Raw genomic sequence first — 21076 nt, 5'->3', positions numbered from 1 at the left:
AGTGTTAACCAGAGAGGGTTTTGGAGAAATAAGGACTTTTTCAGTCCTGGAAGGCAAAGACTGATATAAAAGCAGAAAGAGCCTGAAAACTTTAGACAGATGTCCAACCTAATGGTTAGAAATTAGCGGTATATAATCTTGGACTAAACAGCCTGACAGTTTTTTGTGTTTTTTTTTTTTTGCTGGGAAAGATTCGCCCTGCACTAACATCTGTTGCCAGTCTTCCTTCTTTTCCCCTCTCCCCAAAGCCTCAGTACATGGCTGTATATCCTAGTTGTTAAGTCCTTCTAGTTCTTCTCTGTGAGCTGCTGCCGTGGCATGGCTACTGACAGACAAGTGGTGTGGTTCCACGCCTGGGAACTGAACTAGGGCCGCCGAAGCAGAGTGCGCCGAACTTTGACCACTTAGGCCATCAGGGCTGGCTCCTGACAGTTTTTGTTGTTGTTGTTGTTTTGATGAGGAAGATTGGCCCTGAGCTAATATCTGTAGCCAATCTTCTTTTTGCTGAGGAAGATTGTCCCCGAGCCAACATCTGTGCCTGTCCTCCTCCATTTTTTTGTATGTGGCATGCGGCCCCAGCATGGCTTGACAAGCAGTGCATAGGCCCATGCCCAGGATCCGAATCTGCGAACCCCGGGCCGCTGAAGCAGAGTGCGCAGACCCAACCACTACGCCACTGGGCCGGCCCCCTGACAGTTTTTCTAATTGCCTTTATTTTACTGAATTTAACCCATGAGTTTTACATGCATAAAAAATTTTAAGATAGATTTTAAATTTGTCTTGTTATGAGTAGGACTGAGAAGTTCTTCTGGGATGGAATGAATTCCTGAGATCCAGGAGAGGATCAAGTGAGCAGATAGATACTCAGCTAGAGTGGACCCAATAAAAGTCAGATGTAGATAAATTGGAATTCAAGTAACCAGACCAGTTTAATTGAAATTTATTTTTCATATTTGAGTTTCAAGACAATAAAGCAAATTACAACCAAAAGGGAAAAAAAGCTTTTATCAGAGATTATTCGGAACAGTCACTTGTACTAAAAACGTGTGTAGTCTCTCTAATCTCCTCCGTGGTCCCCTGTTGCATAAAACTGATCAGGATGGATGTTTGCTGTCAGGACCTGGGGCACCACAGATACTCAGTCACCAGAGAAGGGCTAAATTATGTCTTTAGTCTTTACAGCAAGAAAGAAATGAATACATTGAAATATATTCTGAACAACTGGTCCTCATTATCTTAGACTAAAAATAGCAACTAACAGATCCCTTAAACAGCTTACTAGTTGAGGCTTTACTTGCTGTGGGCCAGAGGTGGCTACAGAATGCAAAGAAAACTGTAATCAAGGTGCTCGAGTCTGTGTGGCACTCCTTTCTGCTCATCTTTCTGAAGTAGTCACTTCTCTGCCAGCAGTTTTAAGAAGATTAACTTGCAGGATAAGGGACAGGTGGTTATCGAAGGCTCCCAGCACAGTCAGGTTTTGGTGTCTAGGGGACAGCCTCTACAGTCGTGAGATTGGGCCAGGACTAACTGGTGTGGGCTTCCCCTCTACGTGGGGATACTGGTGACTTGTTTGTGGCAAGTGGGGTCGAGCACGTGTCACAGCATGACAGAACCGTCACATTCCTGACCTCCTTCTAGGTCAGTGTCAGGGCCTCCCTGGCTTCACTCACTCTTGTCTCTGTGTCCCTGTCCCCAGCGGTCCCCAGCATGTGTGTGCGTGTGCACAGACACACACACACACACACAGAGACACAAACACACACAGAGACACACAGTGTAGCCCTTTCCACCGGTAAATTCCCGCCCGTGGCCAAGTCCCATCAGAAACCACTGACTGAGGCCTTGGGCTCTGTAATGTTTTATTTGCTGTCTGCGCATTCTCTGTCTTTACAGACCTTCCCCTAGAAATAAGGCAGAGAAAGCTCAAGTAGATGAAACTGAAACTAATCAATGTTTGTATTTGATGCTGTTATTTAAAGCAAACTGTTTGAAACTGGGCAATACGAAGATAGTCATATAAGATACTTTTTAGTATTTGGTCTAGGATTTTCCATGGTAGCTAATACTATATTTAATTGAGAAAGAGACATAAAAATTTGGTTTATTCCCCATTCAGAGGTCAAAGGTAAATTTAGTAATTTTTTTAGTACATCTTGGGTACCATTTTTAAATTTAGTCTTCCTGAAGCATAATTATTATCACACCCTTTCAGGTTCAAAAACCTTAGGCAAATGCTTCCTGTTTCCTAGATAATATTCCGATCCTACTGGGGAAGGAGGTAATCCATCTGTGTTATGTCGGGGGCAGGGCTACCACAAGGCAGGTGAGGAGGAGGGGGTGATGAATGAAGGGGTGCTGCTCTGGACAGGCCAAGGAGACTCGCCGGTGTCACACTGAACAGAGACCCAGAGGAAGTGAAGGGACCCAGGTTGCTGTCGGAGGAGAAGATTTCAGGTCCGCAGAAAGGCTCCGCAGGGGACTGGCTGTCAGTCGGTGGGACTGGAGCCGAGTGATTAGGAGGAGGGTGGTCCCAGGTGAGGGCTGACCCGTGTGGTCCCTTCTGGGCCGTGGCAGAGACTGGAGTTCTGTGGAGTGGGACGGGAGCTGTGGGAGAGTTCTGAGCAGAGGAGTGACGTGGCTCATCTTTTAACGGGATCACTGTGGCTGCTGAGATGAAAACAGGCTAAAGGGGGCAGGGGGAGGATCAGGTGGACTCGTTGAGAGGATGTCGAGGCCATGCAGGGAAGAGATGCGCTGAAAGGCAGTGGTAGAGGTGGTAAGATGTCTTGTTGAGGTGCAGGTGGAAGAATTTACTAGCGGATTGGGTGTTGGGGGTGACAGAGGAGAGAGCTGAGGGGGGCTCTGGGGCTTTGGGCCGGTCACCTGGAAGATGGGTCGCCTTGGTGGGAGACAGCCTGCAGAGCAGGTTTTAATGCAGAGGGTAGCAGGCAGGGAAACTCAAGGGCTTGGTTTTTGACATAATTTCCGTCTGAGAGAGTAGCAAATATCCTTTAAGAATAAGTTAAATAAAGTAATATATGTAAAGAAAACTTTGCCTGGTCCCAGAGGACCCTGTACTTCATATGACCAGAGAATTGCTGGTGTTTCTGTCCTTCCTTCCTGCCCTAGAATACATTTCCCTCAATCTCTTTAATCATCTTCGTTACTGAACTTTGGTCAGAGGCTTTTTTAAAATCCTAGTAAATTATGTCCCCTGGTTCCCTTTCGGCGACCTGCTTGGTTATGTTTTTGGGATTTTTTGCTTCTAACGCATAAACTTTGTAAGAACTAAGATCAGAGACTCTAGTTTCCAATCATGCTTCCACATGGCTGCTTTATGTGTGGCCTGGGACAGCTGGCGCAGTAACTCCAGGGACCTTGGACAGGCCACCACTGTGGGCGTGGTTACGAGCTGAGGCTGTGAACCATGTGCTTCTTGAGGGCAGCGTCGTAACTTCATCTTTTTATTTCTGGAGTCTGGTCTAGTACCTGATACAAAGGTTAACAGTAAATGTTGAATAGGTGAGTATTTCTGATAAATTTTAAGAAACTAAATGTGTCTCTTCTCTTGTGTCTCATTCGTGCAGCGCCCGACAGCTACAAAGTGCAGGAGAGGAAGACGGCTGCCCCCAACCGGCCCCCCACTGCTGTCTCAGGCCAAAACAGCAGCCACTCCGGACCTCAACCAGGTACGAGGCGTTGGGTCTGCTGTGGAAAAAGGAAGTTATCCCAAAAGCCTTAAAGGTGTGCTAGCATTTCGGAGAGCTTGCTTCCAGTCCTGCCATGAGAACCCACGCTCGGGCTGGCATGTGTGCGTTTAAGTCAGAGGACCTCTCAGAACCTAGATTTTCTCCTTGTAAAATGGAGATTCAGAGACATATCCTGATTACTTCTCAGAATCCTTTTGACAGTCAACGTGATGGTGTCTGTGGACGCATTGTTCACTGTCAGGCAGTGTATGAGAGGTAATAATTTTACTATCCTGCTTGAAATGATAGATACGACACAGTTTTTTGTGCCTGTGCGCCCAGCATTATTGCATCTCTCTTTTGTGACTCTTTCTCAAACCATTTAAGGAAATCTTTACAGACAGCAAAGCTAGTATAGAATTAAGTGTTTGTTCTCCATTTCCTGCAGTGATTGTACACCTACACAGTAATTTCATTTAATAGCCCGTGATTCATGGTCTGTTCCACTCAATAACACAAAGAAGCAAACAGTTTGTAAACATAACACAGACAATTGAATAAACAACACAGTTGCTTCCAGATATCCACCAGCCATTGTGTGGACCTTGAGAGAGACTGATGTACAGGATGGTGACGAGAGACAATCAAAGGAAGGGAAAGGCGAACGGAACAGCCCATGGGGTTCTTGGAACCCTACTTGGTGCTGCATCCAAGGCCAGAGTCACCCAAGAGCAGTGAATCAGTGAGAATAAAGATGGAAATAACTGTCTAGCCTCATGGAAAACATTCCCCATTATACGTAGTTTTGTGCTTTTTTTCCCCCATGTGTGAAAGGTCTTGAACAGGGCAGACAGGTCTGGCTTGTCATTTAGAAGACAGGTGAGTAACAAGTACTGTTGCAGGTATTTCATGAGCAGCAAATGATGTGTGGTTTCAGCAGAGTTTTAATTTGCGGGCTGAGATTTCCCCATTTCGTCATTTTGCTTTTGCTTTTTTTAAAATATTTTATTTTGGCTTTCTTTTTTAAGATTGGGCCTGTGCTAACATCTGTTGCCAATCTTCCTCTTTTTCTTTTTTTCTCCCCAAAGCCCCAATACACGGTATATCATAGTTGTGAGTTGTAGCTCTTCTGTGTGGGATGCCACCTCAGCATGGCCTAACGAGCGATGAGCAGGTCCGTGCCCAGGATCCGAACCGGTGAACTCCGGGCTGCTGCAGCGGAATGCACAAACTTAATGGCTATGCCACCAGGCCAGCTCAATCATTTTGCTTTTTCATTCATTCATTTATCCATCCATCTATGCACCCATCACCCAGCCACCATCTAATATTTATTGAGTAGTTGTTCTGTGCCTGGGCCTGTGAGAGGTGCTTTCTGAGCAAAACAACAGGTTCCCTGTCCTCATGGGGCACAGTCTAGTGGACGTTGTTCCATATTCTCCGGGGAGCATCCTTGTGGAGTTCTGTAGTATGAAAACCCCACTTGTTTCTCCATGAGAACTGAACATAGCTAATGGTTTGTACTATTTTTCCCTTGTTCTCCCCGTCAGCCATCACTTCTAATATCTACCATTCTTTATGGTGCAGTTTATATTTTTATATCCTGGTAACTCATGTAGTCATCTGGTCTGAGCACTGTGTATGTACTAGGGATATGTTATTAAAAGACATAATTGCTTCCTTCTATTGGCAGTATGGTGGAGTAAACCAGTAGAAGAATAGATGGTTCTAACAGGAGCTTCCAGTGTGACAAGAGAGAGGTGCAGAGTTCATGGAGAGCATGGAGGCTAAAAAGCTTCCCACCCCACCGGCCATCTCTTCATAGAACCCTTGGGTTCCCAGGGTGAACGTCAAGTTGAGTGAGGAGACAGTTCATTTCAGGCTGTGTCTTTTGTATATCCTGTGTCTGCTTTCTTGTATCTACAGATAAGGATCTTATTTTTAAAACCACTGTGTTATTTTCCTGAGTATCTCTGAGGAGTGATAGAAGAGGTTCCATGTTGGAGGGCTAGGCTTGAGTCAAACCTTTTGATTTTATGGGGTACGAGTCGTGGGAATGTCTACCGAAAGCAGTTTGTTGATTTTCATTCTCTAGAACTTAAAAAGAAGAAAAACACATGCTACATTTTGGAATATTCTGATTATTCCTGACCAAATGAAAAAGGGTCCTTTTAACCTAGTAAATTTTAGTTAAGTTTCCTGCCCTCTTTTACCTTCTGACACTTGAGATTTGGAAAGCATCTACCCACATTCAGAGTGTTCATATTTGGCCTTTCCAACATGGAGGATGGCCTTGTGGTGTTGTGTAAGTGTGGGTGCGCAGTGTCCTGTTATCCGGGAAGGACCAGCACTCTCAGCTGTGCATGCTTGAGCCCAGCCCAGAAGAGACACTCTGTCAAGTTACAGATCATCCATGGCTGCTGTTTCCTGAAGAAGTGGAGATGGTGCTTCAGAACTCCAAATGATTCAAAGTTTGACCTAATTAGAAAAGAAAACTACATTTTATTCGTGAACTATATGTGCCTAGAGTTTAATGAACTCTAGTTCATTAAAAATCCCTCTTACTTCCTGTTCCTCTACTACCCTCCACCAAGTCTTTAAGAGAGCCACTAAAACTTCATTCTGCCTTATTATCTATAAATGAATTTCCCTCCCAGAGGAGCTCATGACCCAGGGTCTTCAGGCCTTCTGTCTGCTGCATCCTGCTGTTCTGAGGACAGCAAGTGCCTTGCTGTGGAAAGGGCGTGGGGTGGAGTCAGATCTGGTTTGAAGCCCCAGCTCTGACACTGAATGATGCTGTCTCCCTCACTTTTCCCATTTGGAAAGCAGGCATAACAGCTCTGCATTGAGTGAATAAATGCTTGGTCACTCACAGGACTACTGTGAAGAATAAAACGATAATAGATGTGAAAGTGCTTTGTGAGATGCAAAGCCGGGACGGAAGGTCTTTATTGTGTGAACCGTAGCTCTTCGGGTAGGAGTCAAGAGCTGGTGAGCTCCTGAAGAGGCCTTGTCACTGTGAGTTGATTCTCTTGATTTCCGAGAGCCGCTCTTCAGTTGGGGTCTCTGCGGGACAGCCAGGTTTGTGCGTGTCGTCACAGACAGGACACAACAGCACCACCGTCCACTCTCAACAGTGGCCCCCACTCCTTAGCCATTGTAGGAAGGAGGTGGGTGCAGGATGCAGCTGTGAGTGTTCTTACACCAAAACTCTTCCTTCTGAGAATCAGTAATGAATTTTATCCTAACAGTGTAGGATCTAATGGGAAAGAGTGTGGAATGTTCACGACGTTCAGTTATTCCTGTACCTTGATTTTGTTCCAGGGAAAAGTGACGTGAGAGTCGAAATGAGAGGGAGACGCAGAATTATAGAAAATTCACTACTTACTTGGAATTATTCAATTGTAATTTTACCTTTCTGAAAACCTATCTTTAAAGATAATTTTTATCAGTTTTTAGTTATTAAAACTTAAAATTTTCATTGCTAACATTTACAGTTTTTAAAGTCGGTTATCAAATACAAAATTACTATTATTTTTTCCCCTTGGTGCAGGTTGATGGAGGTTTAAAGGCTCTGAAAGTTACCTAAGGTTGTGTGCTCATTCATTCATTCAGTAATACTTCTTGAGTATTCTCCTTTCCACCAGGAATAGTCCTAGGCCTTGGGAACACAGCAGTGAGCAAAGCCGACCAGGCCTGGCTCCTCCCCACCTCCATTCACGGCGGGTGTTAATGACATTCTGGCACCAAAGGGACTTTCTTATTGATGTCATCAGAAGGATGGAAACAATTTAAGTTGAACACCTTTTCGCTCTATAATTCAGTATTTTCTAATGCCTGGTTCCCAAACCAACCAAAATCATCTACAAATCGCCGTCATTATGCGTCTTACACTTTAGAAGTGTTGCATTAATTTTTACTTCGTCAAATCTAATTCCAAATGAAAAGGGATTATCCTTTCAGCGCTGCTCTCAGAGAAGGCCGGTGGGAGCTGTTGCGCTTTTCAGCCCTGGCCGTGTTTGCAGTGCTGAGCTGATGTGCTAGTGTAGCTCTGTGTGTAGCCTGGTTTCTCACGTATTGTGTTGCCAGACAGAATGAGGTTTGTTACATGTGACGAGCGTAATTTTCGTATGAAACGATAGCATAGAAATCAGGGGCTAACTGCCGCGTCCTGCACTGCTGATTTCTAACTGTGCGTCTAAGAGACAAGCATCGCGTGGTTGGGTGCCGCTTCGTGACTGCAGGACCCCAGTTCCTGATCTGGGGCTCTCAGGGGTGGCTTGGGGAAAGATGGTGGGGAGGGTGAGTGTGTGTGTCCCATATGTTATTATTAAAACCTTCTTTTTAAAATTCTGTGTGAAATTTGGCATGTACTTGAGAGTAAGTAGAAAAGTCACATACTTCATGTTTTGTTAACAAAATTTATTAATATAATTTGAAGTCATTAAACTCTATTTTATAGACTTTCTGTAATGTGTGCTTATATGGCTTTTATAAATAAAGTTGATTTTCAAGTTTTATAATTAGATAAACGTTTTTATGAGTGAGCAAACCTCATTATTTAAAGAATTTTTTAAGTGATAAGTAATTATTAAAAGTCTTTCTTCTAACTTCATTTGGCTTTGGTTCTCAGATCATTCTTTCTTCAAAATACCATTTTGCTGTGTCTGTCATTTCCTTTTAGCAAAAAAAAAATGACAGCAAAACCCCCCACATGGCCCTTCACAAAGTGCCCGAGGGGGCGTCCACACATCCATTTCCTTGGGTTGGAGGAAAACCTTTTGGGACCAAGGGCTATATTTTCCTGCGTAAAAAATATTTGAGGGGCCAGCCCAGTGGCGTAGTGGTTGAGTTTGGTGTGCTCCACCTTGGCCTGGGTTCGCAGGTTCGGATCCCGGGTGTGGACCTACACCACTCTTCAGCCATGCTGTGGTGGCGTCCCACATACAAAATAGAGGAGGATGGGCACAGATGTTAGCTCAGGGACAATCTTCCTCAGCAAAAAAAAAAAAAAAAAAAAAAAAAAATATTTGAAACCTCATAAATGATAAGTAAATCTGGAAACTATCATAGTGAATGTGAGCTAGTGAGGGGTTCACATTACCAATTTTTTAAAAACCATGCCTTAATAAAGGAAAAGCATGAGACACCATTGCCTGGTCCTGCTCATGAAGCATACTTCCGGGTCTATGCAGGCTCCTAACAGACTTTTGTCAGTTTTTATTTCACTGAAATGTGTAAATTCTGTGACGTTTGTGAGGCATTTGGGATGCAGGGCCTTTAAATTTGTTGATGAGGCACCACACTGTTGTCTCCAAAGTGTTAGTCCAGTGGGTTTCTATTTTAACAGGAGATCTGAAAATTGTGGTGTCAGTACTATTAGTAGAGGAGAAAATACAGCAGATTTCAAGTGTAATTGTTATCATTGTCATCACTGTTATTTCGCTTTTGATACAGCAGCAGGCAGAGTGAGCCCAATAGTGGCCCTCTGCCGGAAGTCCCCAGTGGCGTCTCATTCAGAGTACAGCCCAACGTCCTCACCAGGCCCTGCTGCTTACTGATCTCACTCTGCTCCAGTGGCTCCAGTCTCCCATTGTTTCTTGAACACTTGAGGTGCTCACGACCTCAGGGCATTTGCACTTGCTCCAGTCTCTTGGAATGTCTGCTAGCTCCCTAACCTCCATCAGGAGTTTGCACCTGAAAGTCACCATCACAGTTAGACTTCCCGTGGGCCCCATCTACGTGTTAGACATCCCCTTCCTGCCGTTTCACAGTCCCCTTTATTGTCTCCTTAGCGTTTATCTCAGTCCAACATTCTATGTATTTTACTTATTTATACTGTTGATTAAATTTTCCCTGAGTTGATAGCAAACTCCATGTGGGCGGCAGAGGTCTCTGTCTTGTTTTGTCGACTGCCTTCTTTTCAGCACATGGCCAGTGCCTGGTGCGTCCTGGATGTTCTGTGTGTTCAGTGAGTGAGTGAATTTGCTGAGACTTGTCACATGCTGGGCACCGTGCCAGCATTATTTTATTTAATCCTTACAACAGTGTGAGATCAGTTCTATTTTATAGGTAATAAGTAAAAACTCACGAAACCCATGTCAGAGCAAGAGGTTAGAGAGGTGTGTAGTAGAGGGGCCAGCTGGTGGTGTAGCGGTTAAGTTTTCGCATTCCACTTCGTTGGCCTGGGGTTCGCAGGTTCGGATCCCAGGCTCCGGCCATTGCACCGCTCATCAAGCCACTCTGTGGTGGCATCCCATATAAAGTAGAGGAAGATGGGTACAGATGTTAGCTCAGGGCCAATCTTCCTCACAAAAAAAAAAAAAAAAAGGTGGGTAGTAACAGCCTGATTTACACAGCGAGTGAGGACGGGCCTGGAACTGGGCTCAGCCTGACCCGTAGCTGGGCTCTGGACGTCTAACTGGTGAACGTCTATTCAGTGTAAATCACTTACGATTCTGTTTGTTCTTAAGGAACAGACTTTTTAAAGCATAAAAATAATAGAAGTTCAGTAGCTTTAGGAATGCAAAACATCATATATATTGTTTGATGAAAATAGCCAAAACGTTACTGTTACTTTATGTTTTTACATAATGTTTTTTTTGGCTGTGTGTCTTTTTATTTTTCCCTCAGTTTTATTGAGATATGATTGACACGAAGGGCTGTATAAGTGTCAGGTGTACAGCATAATGACTTGACTTACGTCTGTCGTGCAATGATCACCACACTACGTTTAGTTAGCATCCATCATCTCATATAGATACAAAAAAAAGAAAAAGAAAAAATTGGGTTTTTTTCTTGTGATGAGAACTCTTAGGATCTACTCTCTTATATCATGTTTATAAATAGAAGAAAAATGCTTGGAAAATCTCAGAATATTATAATCAAATGTGTCACTGTAACTGTAGTCATACATGCTAATTGTTGTAAGATGTAGTGATGTTTCATTTGTCAGATTCACTGGACAAAAAGATGTTTGTCAGAGTATAGCATTGTTATTATCTTTTCTAATCTGCTCTTCCTCTCGTGTCTTCATCTCGTTTCAGACCCTCCGCCGGTGCTGCGGGTGGACGACCGGCAGCGGCTGGCCCGGGAGCGGCGTGAGGAGCGCGAGAAGCAGCTCGGTACCTGCCTCGTGTGGTTCCAGGGACGCTGGGGTGGCATGTCCTTCTCCCTCTGGGATGTGGACACTTAACACTGAGCAGATGGGCGTCACTGAAATAGCCATGCTCTGGAGCGCGCCTGTCTCAGTTTTGCAGATCCATTGTGAAACAGAACTTAGTGTGAGATAGAAACGTGGGACTAAACAACGATAAAGCCCGCCCAGGGTTAGGGTCATTTTCCCTTCCTCTTATATAGTAGTCACAGTTTAATGTGGCCCTGGAGGGAGCATGTCTCTGGAGGCGTGATGGCTCAGCTTACATTTTACAACTTAAAAACTACAAGGGCAGCGAGCATCTGGTTCTTCTTTTTGTGTGAATAGTTAGGAGACTGGGCACTGCTGGGCGCTGCCCGCTCTCCCTGTTAAAATAATGGGGCTGTTGAACAGGTGGACAGATGGGCCAGCATGTTGCCAGGAAACGCAGGAGACCTAGCGCTGTGTCTGAGCTTCCTTTGCTACCTAAGGCCCTCGCAGAAGGGGAGCAGTGCAGTATTGGCCGCATAACCCGCTGGAGAGCGAGGTCGCAGGAATAGCCCCCAGGAAGCGGAGATCAGAGCACTTAGCAGGCATTGTCTTCTAGAGCACAGTGAGGTTGCTGGTACCCGCTCCTCCTGTACTTGGGTGTCTGTTTATGCAGAGTTGCTAAAACACGATGCTCTCTTTCTGTATCTTGGGAAGATGAAATGTCTGCTCAGCGTGTCTCAGTGTTTCCAGGGTATCTAGGTGTTTTAAAACTAGGACCCATTTAGGTTGCCACAATCTTTGAGTGGATGACCCATAACTTTTCTAAAGTTCTACTGCATTTTGTGAGAGTTAGTGTTTCCATGGGGGAGCCCAGCCCCTATATCCTATCTCTTTTATTATTCTTATTTAAGACCCCAAATTTGTGAAATTCACTGGAAGCTGGTTTTCAGAAGTCTGTTGACATTATTTACATTCTTTCAACATAGGCCTCTTTCTGTCCCTTGCCATAAGGATCAGATGAGGTCGTTTCTTTTGCTGCCAAGGTTTTTTCAACACAGATTTCAGTGACTTGCAGGAAGTGAACAGGCTCTGCTGTTTCTCTGTGCATAGAGTTTGCACCCAAGCTTGAAGTTCCCTGTTCCTGACAAGTGTCCAGTGGGCTGGTAGGTTCCTGAGGAGCAGGGCTGTCTGTGGCCCTGAGGGCTCCCTCTTTCCTTGGAATACTCTGCAGTCTGGAGATCTTCCCTCTCTGAACTATGCCCACCGCTCCCTAGTCAAGGTTGGTTTGACAAGTGGATCAGAACTGAGAGAGAAAAGGAAGAGATTCCTGGAGAGCAAAAAGAAGAAACTGACTACTGTTCTGGTGTGGCTGGTATTTGCACTGTGTTTGGATCCATCTAATAATTAGCCTCTGGTCCTCCCTGCCCCCTCTCCTCCCCATCCCAGGCCGGTCAGTCTTACACTCTTAAATGTCTCCTTAGAGGTGGACTGTGGATTCATACCTGCTTGGGTAAAAGTAGCTCCATGGAGTCGGGAGACTACTCATTTATGATTTAAATCCCATTGTGAATTAGCCTTTACACATTAACTCATACTTTTCCATTTGGGTTTCTGTGTCTCTCAAAGCCAAGCATTATTAGTTTTTTTGTGGAAAGTATGAATATGTTGGTCAAACAAAACTGATTTCACTTCTTATGTTATAAGGTTGTAAGACTTAGGGCTTTGAGCCTGCAGATTCTCCCTGCAGATCGCCTGGCTTTGTATGTCAAGTGGCTAGATTTTTTTCTTAAGATGTAGCCCCGTATTTCAATTCATATCGTTGGTGCAGAACATGGCTCATTAATTTATATATTCAAAAATTTTATTTGCCAGGTATTGTGTTAAAAAGATGAATAAAGGTTGAGACCCAGCACTCAGCAGCTAGCTGCACTCTGGAAGGGAGGCAGACGAGCACACAGCAACTGTAATGCAGGGTGGTATTGAAGGAGTGGGCACGAGGGGTGCTGAGGACCGTGGAAGCACTGAGCCCAGCCTGGGGATGTCAGGTGCCGCCTGAGCTTCCAGCGCGAGGATGAGGAGGAGTCATCGGGGGGTAGAAGAGGCAGGGCCTGTAGAGCAGTGATGCGGAGAGGGGTGGAGAAAGGCATGTGGCACCAGACCCAGCGTGCTCCTCAGACGATTACATGGGTCAAAGTGATCTTCAGATTATGGTATTCTCCTGTTATCACAACTGTACTTTTTTGGTGAGCCAGCATATAATATATGTAGTTTTTCTCTTTCTTCTTACCCCTGCCGTGGTAAATAGCATAGTTTTTCTTAATTCTGATCTCATTTCTTTTTCTGTTGTTGAAAATCATAATTTTAATGAAATACATCAATTCTAATTTTTATTTTTTCTTTGTATTAATTGCATTTGCTTTTTAAATTTTAAAACAGCATCTTTTTGCCTATTCTTTTCCACTTAAGCTGTCAGAGGAGACACTAAGTCTCGAGAGGCTTCCATCTTCCTAAATACACAAACATACATGCAAATGCACATACATACATTTGTAAAAGAGTCATTTAAAAGCTAGCATCTAATTTAAGCTGTGCCTAAGAATACATAAGGGTGGTTTCTAAAAAATCTTTAGTCCTAAAAGAAAATCCAAGGGCCTACCTAACAAGTGACCCATAAACTGTGCTCTGCAGAAGCTGCGATGGCAGTGGGGGAGTAATAAAAGGGAGTACTGTCACTTAGTAGCAGATCTTTGGACCATGCTCTTAGGAAAACAAAAAATAATTGGTAATACCAACTCTTACCAAGCTTTCAAACTTTAAAATTTTCCAAGTTAAAAAAAAAGTGAGAATACATTCCAGAAATTCCAACAAAGCAAAGTTTAAAGTGGTTGGCCAGGGAAATTGATGGTTCATTGTTGGATGTAGGTTGAAATTAACATTGAAATCATTAAAGATTTTTGTAATCCACATTTTTTATAAAGCAAGGTAGAGAGGGAGAATAAAGCAATTATAATACAGGGTGGTATTGAAGGAACGTGCTTTTTGTTTTGCTTTTGGTGGCCTGTCATGTTTGTACTGTTTTGCACCTAGGTCAGCCCAGTCCCCTACCTGGGGCTTCCACTGTCTCGAGCCCAGTGTGCGCGTGGAAGCTGCCACCCTCTGTCCCTAAATCCCTTCAGTCACAAGACTAGCTCCCCTCCGTCTTCAGCATAAATCTCAGATCCATGCCTTTCAATCTGCTGCCTCCACTGTCATCCTAGACCAGGCCTTAATAAATTTATATCTTCATCCCAAAACGATCTCACGGATGCCCTTCGTCCCTCCAGTTCCGTCCCAGCTAGTGCCTTCTGCTCCTTCTCTTTGAGGCTTCTCGTCTTTGTGATCTTGTCCCTCTGGGGAATTCTGTCCTTTTCTCACTGTGTATTAGATCTTGTGTAACTGTCATATCTTAGCTCACATTCTAGTGCTGTTTTATACTCGACTGAACTTTCTCTAGTTGGATTTTATATAACTCCCTGGTTGTAAGTATTTTAAGCTTTTAAAGGGTATGACCATGGTTTTCTAATTCTTTGTATCCCAGTACATGGCACAGCGCTAAGTATAAAACAGACGTGTAATAAATATTTGCTTTCCTGATTTTATTGTAGTCTTTAAATGTTAATAATATTGTTTAAATATTACTAATGAATACTAATAATAACGTCTGATGAGCACTGACTGTGGGCCAAGCTATGTTCTAAACACTTCACTGTGTATTATCACATTTAGTAGCAAATTAACACAGTGGTTATACTTTTTATTGTGTGGACCTGCCATAGTTGTTAATGTAAGTTATTTTATAGAATGTCCATTGTTTTATTTTTGAAATATATTATGGTAATTTAGCTTAAGGAGGGAACTGAGAGCATCTAGAAAAATGGAGTAGTTAATAGACCCTTTTTTCTTCCTGCCATATCAGCTATGTAAGCGTGTTTTTAGTATGTACAGGATCACAAGACCCAGTTAAAATTCCCCCACCAGTGGTGACGCGGCGAAGGGGGGAGCGACCCCTGTGCTGTAGGTGCGGGTGGCACATTTTCTGCCGTTTCAGAGCTGGGCATGTGTCTGACTCGTGTGGAGGAAGGGCTGCTCTCCTGCCTCACAGCTTAGGTGCTGTGTCCACTGTGTGTTAGATACAGAGCGAGAGGGGAAAGGGGAGGTGCTGGAGCGGACGCTGACGGCGTTTTGAGAAAACGTGGCAGTGATCATTTGTTAGCCTCGGAGTCCTGGGATTGACACTGCGCTCCACCTGGGATGTTTCTCCTGAGGCATCCACGTGGCTCGTTCCCGCTCCTCCGTCAGTGCTGTTTAAATGCCGTCTCGCAGGGAGCCCTTCCTGACCACCTTACTCGCCTTTGCACTGCCCCCAAACCAGCACTCTGTTTTCCTCCATGTCACGGTCGACATCCAAGCATGTGTGTGTTTTGCTTGTTTACTGTCTGTCTGCCCCCACTGGAGTACGGCTCCATAAGAGAGAGGGCTCCTGTCATTTTTTTCATTTCTATAGAACAGAGCCTGGCACATAGTCGATGTCTAACAATTGTTTGTTGAATGTTACATGAATAGTAAGTCTCTGCATTTTAATATAAGCAGAGGGGCCGGCCCCGTGGCTTAGCGGTTAAGTGCGCGGGCTCCGCTGCTGGCGGCTCAGGTTCGGATCCCGGGCGCGCACCGACGTGCCGCTTCTGTGGCCATGCTGAGGCCGCGTCCCATGTACAGCGACTGGAAGGATGTGCAGCTATGGCATACAACTATCTACTGGGGCTTTGGGGGAAAAAATAAATAAATAAAAAAAATTATTAATATAAGCAGAGATGAATGCAGCAGGAATACTGCAAATTAGTTAAGATGTGACCAAAGTATCAGGTAATACCTGCCCTTGTAATAGTTCAAACAAGTCTTAAATTCTTAAGCATTTTCTCTGTTAGATGAACAAGGATATAAAGGTAATCTGTAGAATAGTTGTGCCTTGAAACTGCTTGTTCTTCGTATATGTTATAAAACGATTAGTCCTACATTATGTTGACAAAATTCAAGAGAATATATAAGGAATGTGTAGCAGAGAAATAGTCTCCTGTGTTTAGGGAGACGCAGGCTTTCCCTGTTTGAAGATGAGAGAGATTAAGTTTGAAGTATTGTGATGTGTTCATAGTTGCATTCCCAACTGGGGCTTTCTGGGCTTCTGTAAAATCATGAAAGATTATCAGAGAATTGTATGATTGACTCATCTAGCTCATGAAGGAAAATTTGAATTTATAAAATCTATCATTCAGTTCATTCGTACTGGATTTTATAGCCAAGTTCACAACTATACAAGAGATCTCTCATAGGGTCATGGGTTAGAAACAACAATGAGATGATATGAAAAGGATTTGGACCCTCAGACAATTGTCAGATTATATTTGAGTTTTTTCTCAGATACTTTGACCAGACGTTCCTGCCCTTCCAGTGATACTTTTTACGTTGCTTTTCTTTTCTCCCTATCTCCATAGTGTTGTCAACTCAGGGACAGCAGTATTAATAAGAGTGTGGTTAAGAACTAAATGGCCATTTCATAGCTTAGACTGTTGATGGGAAGTTAGGATGCATTAGTAAGCCGTCAGTGCTGCTGTCCCCCTGATTAGAGTCGTAAGTGAAGCTTCCCCTGATTTCACGCTTCACGTTATTTGACTAGGATAGTCATTGGTTTTGACAAGACTAACACAAAAAAAGATGGGCTTTGGGAAAGCTGTGTTCTAATCCAGATTTGTACTGGATAAAACTTTGACAGACCTGTGGTCAATCCTGGCATCTGGTCACCTAAAGTTGTCATTTAACGAACAGTGTCCAAAAGCTTCTGAGGCCGCCAGGCAGGTTATGGACAGCTAAGGGACCTGATAGACGTAGGGGAGGGGTATGGACGCGGGCGCAGACGGCAGCCGCTGTCCATGGGTCAGTTCAGCACCGGGAGGAATAAATGCCTGTTACAGGTGGGTCAGGTAACTCCAAGGCTGAGGCTTTACCACAGGAGGAATCATGGTGACTCAGCAGCCGTTATTTTCCTCTCCCGAATTTACTTTGCCTTTAAGGCTGAGGATTAAAAGATCTTAACACCTGAAAAGTAAGAGGTCTTGTAAACAGATGGCGATAAAGGCTGAGAGTGACTTTAGAAGATCAGACCCTCGTGTTGGATGACCACCTTGTCCCAATCTGCAAGAGAGGCGTTAGTCATGGGGAGGTGGTCCACATTGTGTCCTTTGCATATGGCTCGTTGTTGGCTTCCAGAGTCAGACATCCCGAGTTGGAATTCCACTTCCACCACTGACTTACTGTAAGCCGTGAGGCGGGTTGCTTTACTCCTCCATGTCTCAGGCTTCTCATCGTAAAATGAGTTTAATAGCAGTGTCTACCTCCCAGAGTGGCTGTGAAGATGATGCCGTGAATCACTTGGTGTCAGCACAAAGTAAGAGCTGAAGACATCTCATCACGATGATCATGGTGATAAAGATGATGGCAGGTCATGTGATTCCACAGATACTGACTTAGGTGCCTGGGATCCGAGGAGCTAAGGGAGGCTGAGAGAGAGGGACGTTTGTGCCTCTTAGTCCAGCAGGGCAGGGCTCGCTGCCACAGCCAGGTGAAGAGGATAAGCGTTCTGTGAGGAGGGAAAGTGGATTAGGGTTGAGGCAGTAACAAGAGGATCCCAAGGACCACCATTGCTTTATGTGCTTGAGCAAAACTCTATTTACTTGAGCAGAAGCTAAGCACTCTTGTAAGCCTCACCCTGGAGATAGGGAGTCCTGACACAGGATTGCTTTCTTATCTCAAAGTCTTCAGTCCACGTGTACAGAAGGCTCTTGGTCCTCACAGGGATAAACCGCTGTCCCTGCACCTCAGTCCCATTAGCCCACCGCTGCATGCAGGGAAGAAAGCAGAGCAGGAAGGCCCCTTGGGTGGGCGACACAGACTTGTGGGTGTCCTGCAAGGTCACACCTCTTACTAGACAGTTCTCCGGGGTAATGTTCAAATGGGAGGTGAGTGGAAGAATGGTTTAAGTGACTAGTTGAGAAGGCTCTGAATTAACAGGAAGGCCCAGTGTAAGTCACTTTGCTTGGAGGTCACACAGTCCTCTCTAACTCTTTAGTGTATTTATTCATCGGACTTTCTTTAACATCTCCTAAACTAGACACTGTGACTATGGGGAAGAACTCACAGACGGGTGAAGCAGAGTCTGGAGCACGGGCGCCATGGGGGACGGCTGAACTGCTGGGCGCCCTGGCTGTCAGGGGAGGCTCTTGAGAGGAAGGGCACTGACCTGGGACTTGATGATCGTCCGCGTTTGCCAGGTGGGAAGAGGCCTTTTGGGCCTCTTGGGCACAGGGTAGAGTGTGTGAAGGTACATGATCATATGGCCAATCTAAGGAGTTGAACAGGGGAACAGTGGGGAGCTAACAGGTTTTCAAGCAGGACCATGACATCTGTTGTGTTTTTGGGGAAGATGTCTCTGAGAAGAGTATGGATGTGATGTGGAGAGGTGATAGACTAGACGTCTGAAGAAGCGAGAAAGGAGTCAGGGTTCAAATACGGTAGTCATGGAAAGATTGGAGAGAAGACCCTGCATTTGAGAGATGGCTCTGATGTTGAGATGATGGCTCAGTCATCGGTTGTGTTGAGTTGGGTTGGAGCATCCGTGAGGGAGAGATGGAGGAGGACCCTGAGGTGTCTAACTCTGTAGGCCACGTGAGGTCATGAGTCTGGAGTCAGGACGTGGAAGACGGAGTGACTCTGGGTTGAGGCAGGACGAATGTGCGGATACTGAGTGAAGTTGCCCGATGGAGCTGACTGGAAATTCAGGTGGGAACTTCAGGCAGGCAGACGTGACCGTGGAGGAAGTGTGTGTAATAACTGAGAGGACAGGCTTCGGGATGAGAGCTGAGTTGAGTGCAGCTCTGCTCCTTCTAGACCAGGTGACCTTGGGAGAGCTCTTCACCTCCTTTGGGATTTTTTCCTCACTTGATCAATTCCGTTTTGTCTGGTAGTAATATTCCCACATTTATTACATTTTTGTTTTCATTTGCCTGACAGCTATTTGCTCATTCTTTATTTTTATGCTTCATTTGACACTTTGTTTTAGGTTTGTTTCTTTCAACAACATAACTAGGTGTTTTTGTTTTGGGCCTGGTCTGAAAGTCTCCCTTTTAACGAATAGGCTTGATTTTATTCCTTTTAGCTTGTTTTTTAAACTTTGTTTTCTCCCTTTGTATGGGAGGGCAGGGTGAGTGTGGGGTGCAGGGGCTGGTTTGGTGCGAGTACTTTTCACGGCGGGACTTGTCTTCTTAACGTGGAAGTTGTGCTGTGATTTTCCATATGTTAGTCGGTGCCTTTTCATCCCCATGTCTTGACTATAAATGAAGTTACTTCAAGTCTTTCCTACAGAGATGCTCGTATTTTTCCATTCCACAGCCCCCTTCCTGGGGTTGATGAGCTTGGTTAAGCCATTAGATTCCTTTTTTTCTTTTTTTAGAATTATTTAGCACATATCGTCAATCAGTGTTTTCACAGCAACATGAACATGAAATTTATTTGAATGTAAGTAATCACAATAATTATTGAGACAAAGCACAATGATTAAAATTTAACATTCAAAATCAAAACAAAAAGAAACCTAATTATAATCCCACATGTGTCCTCAAAGGTAAACGGAAAAACAGAATTATAGGACTTAATTGGAAAAGATCTTGGTGATCATTTTGTACCCATTCTCTAATTTAGAACTCAGAGAGGTTAGCTGGTTTTCCCAAGGTCACACAGAATTAGTGGCAGAATCAAGACCTGTTTTCTGATGCTACTGGATGCTCTACAAGTAACCTTCCTATCCTTCTGTGTCTCAGACCGCAGCTGTGTGCGTTTCAGAGGTTCTGTGATCACACTGCTCTCTTCTCTGAGTGTCTTGTTTTTCTCATCCTCATGTGGTGGTGAAACGTTCTCCACCCACACAGGTGTGAGCCTGTTCGGAGGACAGGCTGGGCACTAGATGGTTGGTGTGAGTGGGTGGGGAGTCGCCCAGCCCAGGAGCCCCATGTGAGTGCTCTGTCCTCCTTGCACTCTTCCGTCAGCTGTGTTCTCTCTGTGGCACTGGGACAGGAACTGGTGTGACAGTCATACAGAGTCACTCACTGTGGTCATCTGTGTGTATGAGGCCCTGCTGTGCACACGGCCCTGTGCCAAGTGCTCTGTCTGTCACCGTGGGCCCACCTAGCCCCTGTCAGGACATGGGCCGTGGCAGTGTGACAAAATAAGACCACAGACGTCACCAGTTGGTGGCACTACTGGTAAGGGGCAGGCCTTGGGGTGGACTCAGGTTCCTGGGAGGCCAGAGCCTGTGCCCCGTCCACTGTGATACCCCGCCTTTCGTGAAAATTCCTGCTAGTGCAGGAGTCCCTGTGCGTTTCTAAACGGAGTCCAGATTGGTGGCGTGGCCCTGACATACTGTTATAGTGTCATTAAAGTGTTGATCCTGGTGGCAGCAGCTCAGAGATGGGACTGAGTTATCCATGTCCAGTATTTCAGGGACTCATGTATTTTTCATTTCATTTTACATTTTGATCCCAAAGTCCAGGGGAAAGTCATTAATTCACAGGAGTAAAGGTTGATAACATTCATCACAATTTGTTTTTTGGACATGCTGTTCTTTTATAGAGCTGCCTCTATGAAATTAGTGATTGTTAAAGATTGAAATACTGAATGAGTTTTTGTGTTAGTCTGCTCAGGCTGTCCTAACAAAATACCATAGACTGGGTGGCTTAAACAACAGAATTTTATTTTCTCCCTGTTCTGGAGACAGGAAGTCCTGGATTAAGGTTCAGCTGGTTCCGCTTCTGGTGAGAACTCTCTCCCTGGCTTCAGTTGGCTGCGTTGTCCTCGAGTGGTCTTTCCTCTGAGCACAGAGAGAGGGAGAAAGCTCGTTGGTGTCCCTTCTCATAAGGACACTAGTCCTATTGGATCAGGGCCCCAGCCTCATGACCTCATTTAACCCTGACTACCTCCTAAAGGCCCATCTCCAGATACAGTCTCACTGAGCATTATGGCTTCAGCATCAGAATTGAGGGGGACACAGTTCAGTCCGTAGCAGTTCTTGATATTTTTCTTGTGTTCAAAAGTCTCATTTCTTAATGAAAAAATATAAGACTTTGACATTATCTGTCATCCATAGAGGATATTTTAAATAACTAAACCTCTTATAATA

The 21076-nt window shown here is 44.6% G+C and overlaps 1 protein-coding gene across 4 annotated transcripts in view; it reads left to right on the top strand.

The window, feature by feature from the left end:
* MAP7 (microtubule associated protein 7) overlaps nt 1-21076 on the top strand; it is a 172459-nt gene that overhangs the window by 107288 nt on the left and 44095 nt on the right. For all 4 annotated transcript variants that reach the window (XM_087444164.1, XM_087444163.1, XM_087444165.1 and 1 more), the window contains exons 2-3: nt 3588-3689; nt 10736-10813. In XM_087444164.1, the coding sequence (XP_087300290.1) occupies nt 3588-3689; nt 10736-10813 (180 nt within the window). The remainder of the gene's footprint in view (nt 1-3587; nt 3690-10735; nt 10814-21076) is intronic.

The sequence above is a fragment of the Ceratotherium simum genome, chromosome 19 (genome assembly GCF_057802395.1).
Source record: "Ceratotherium simum simum isolate JZ-2026a chromosome 19, ASM5780239v1, whole genome shotgun sequence".
Taxonomy (NCBI): Eukaryota; Metazoa; Chordata; class Mammalia; order Perissodactyla; family Rhinocerotidae; genus Ceratotherium; species Ceratotherium simum.
Note: the sequence above shows the minus strand (reverse complement) of the source record. Positions and strands in the feature narration are given on the sequence as shown.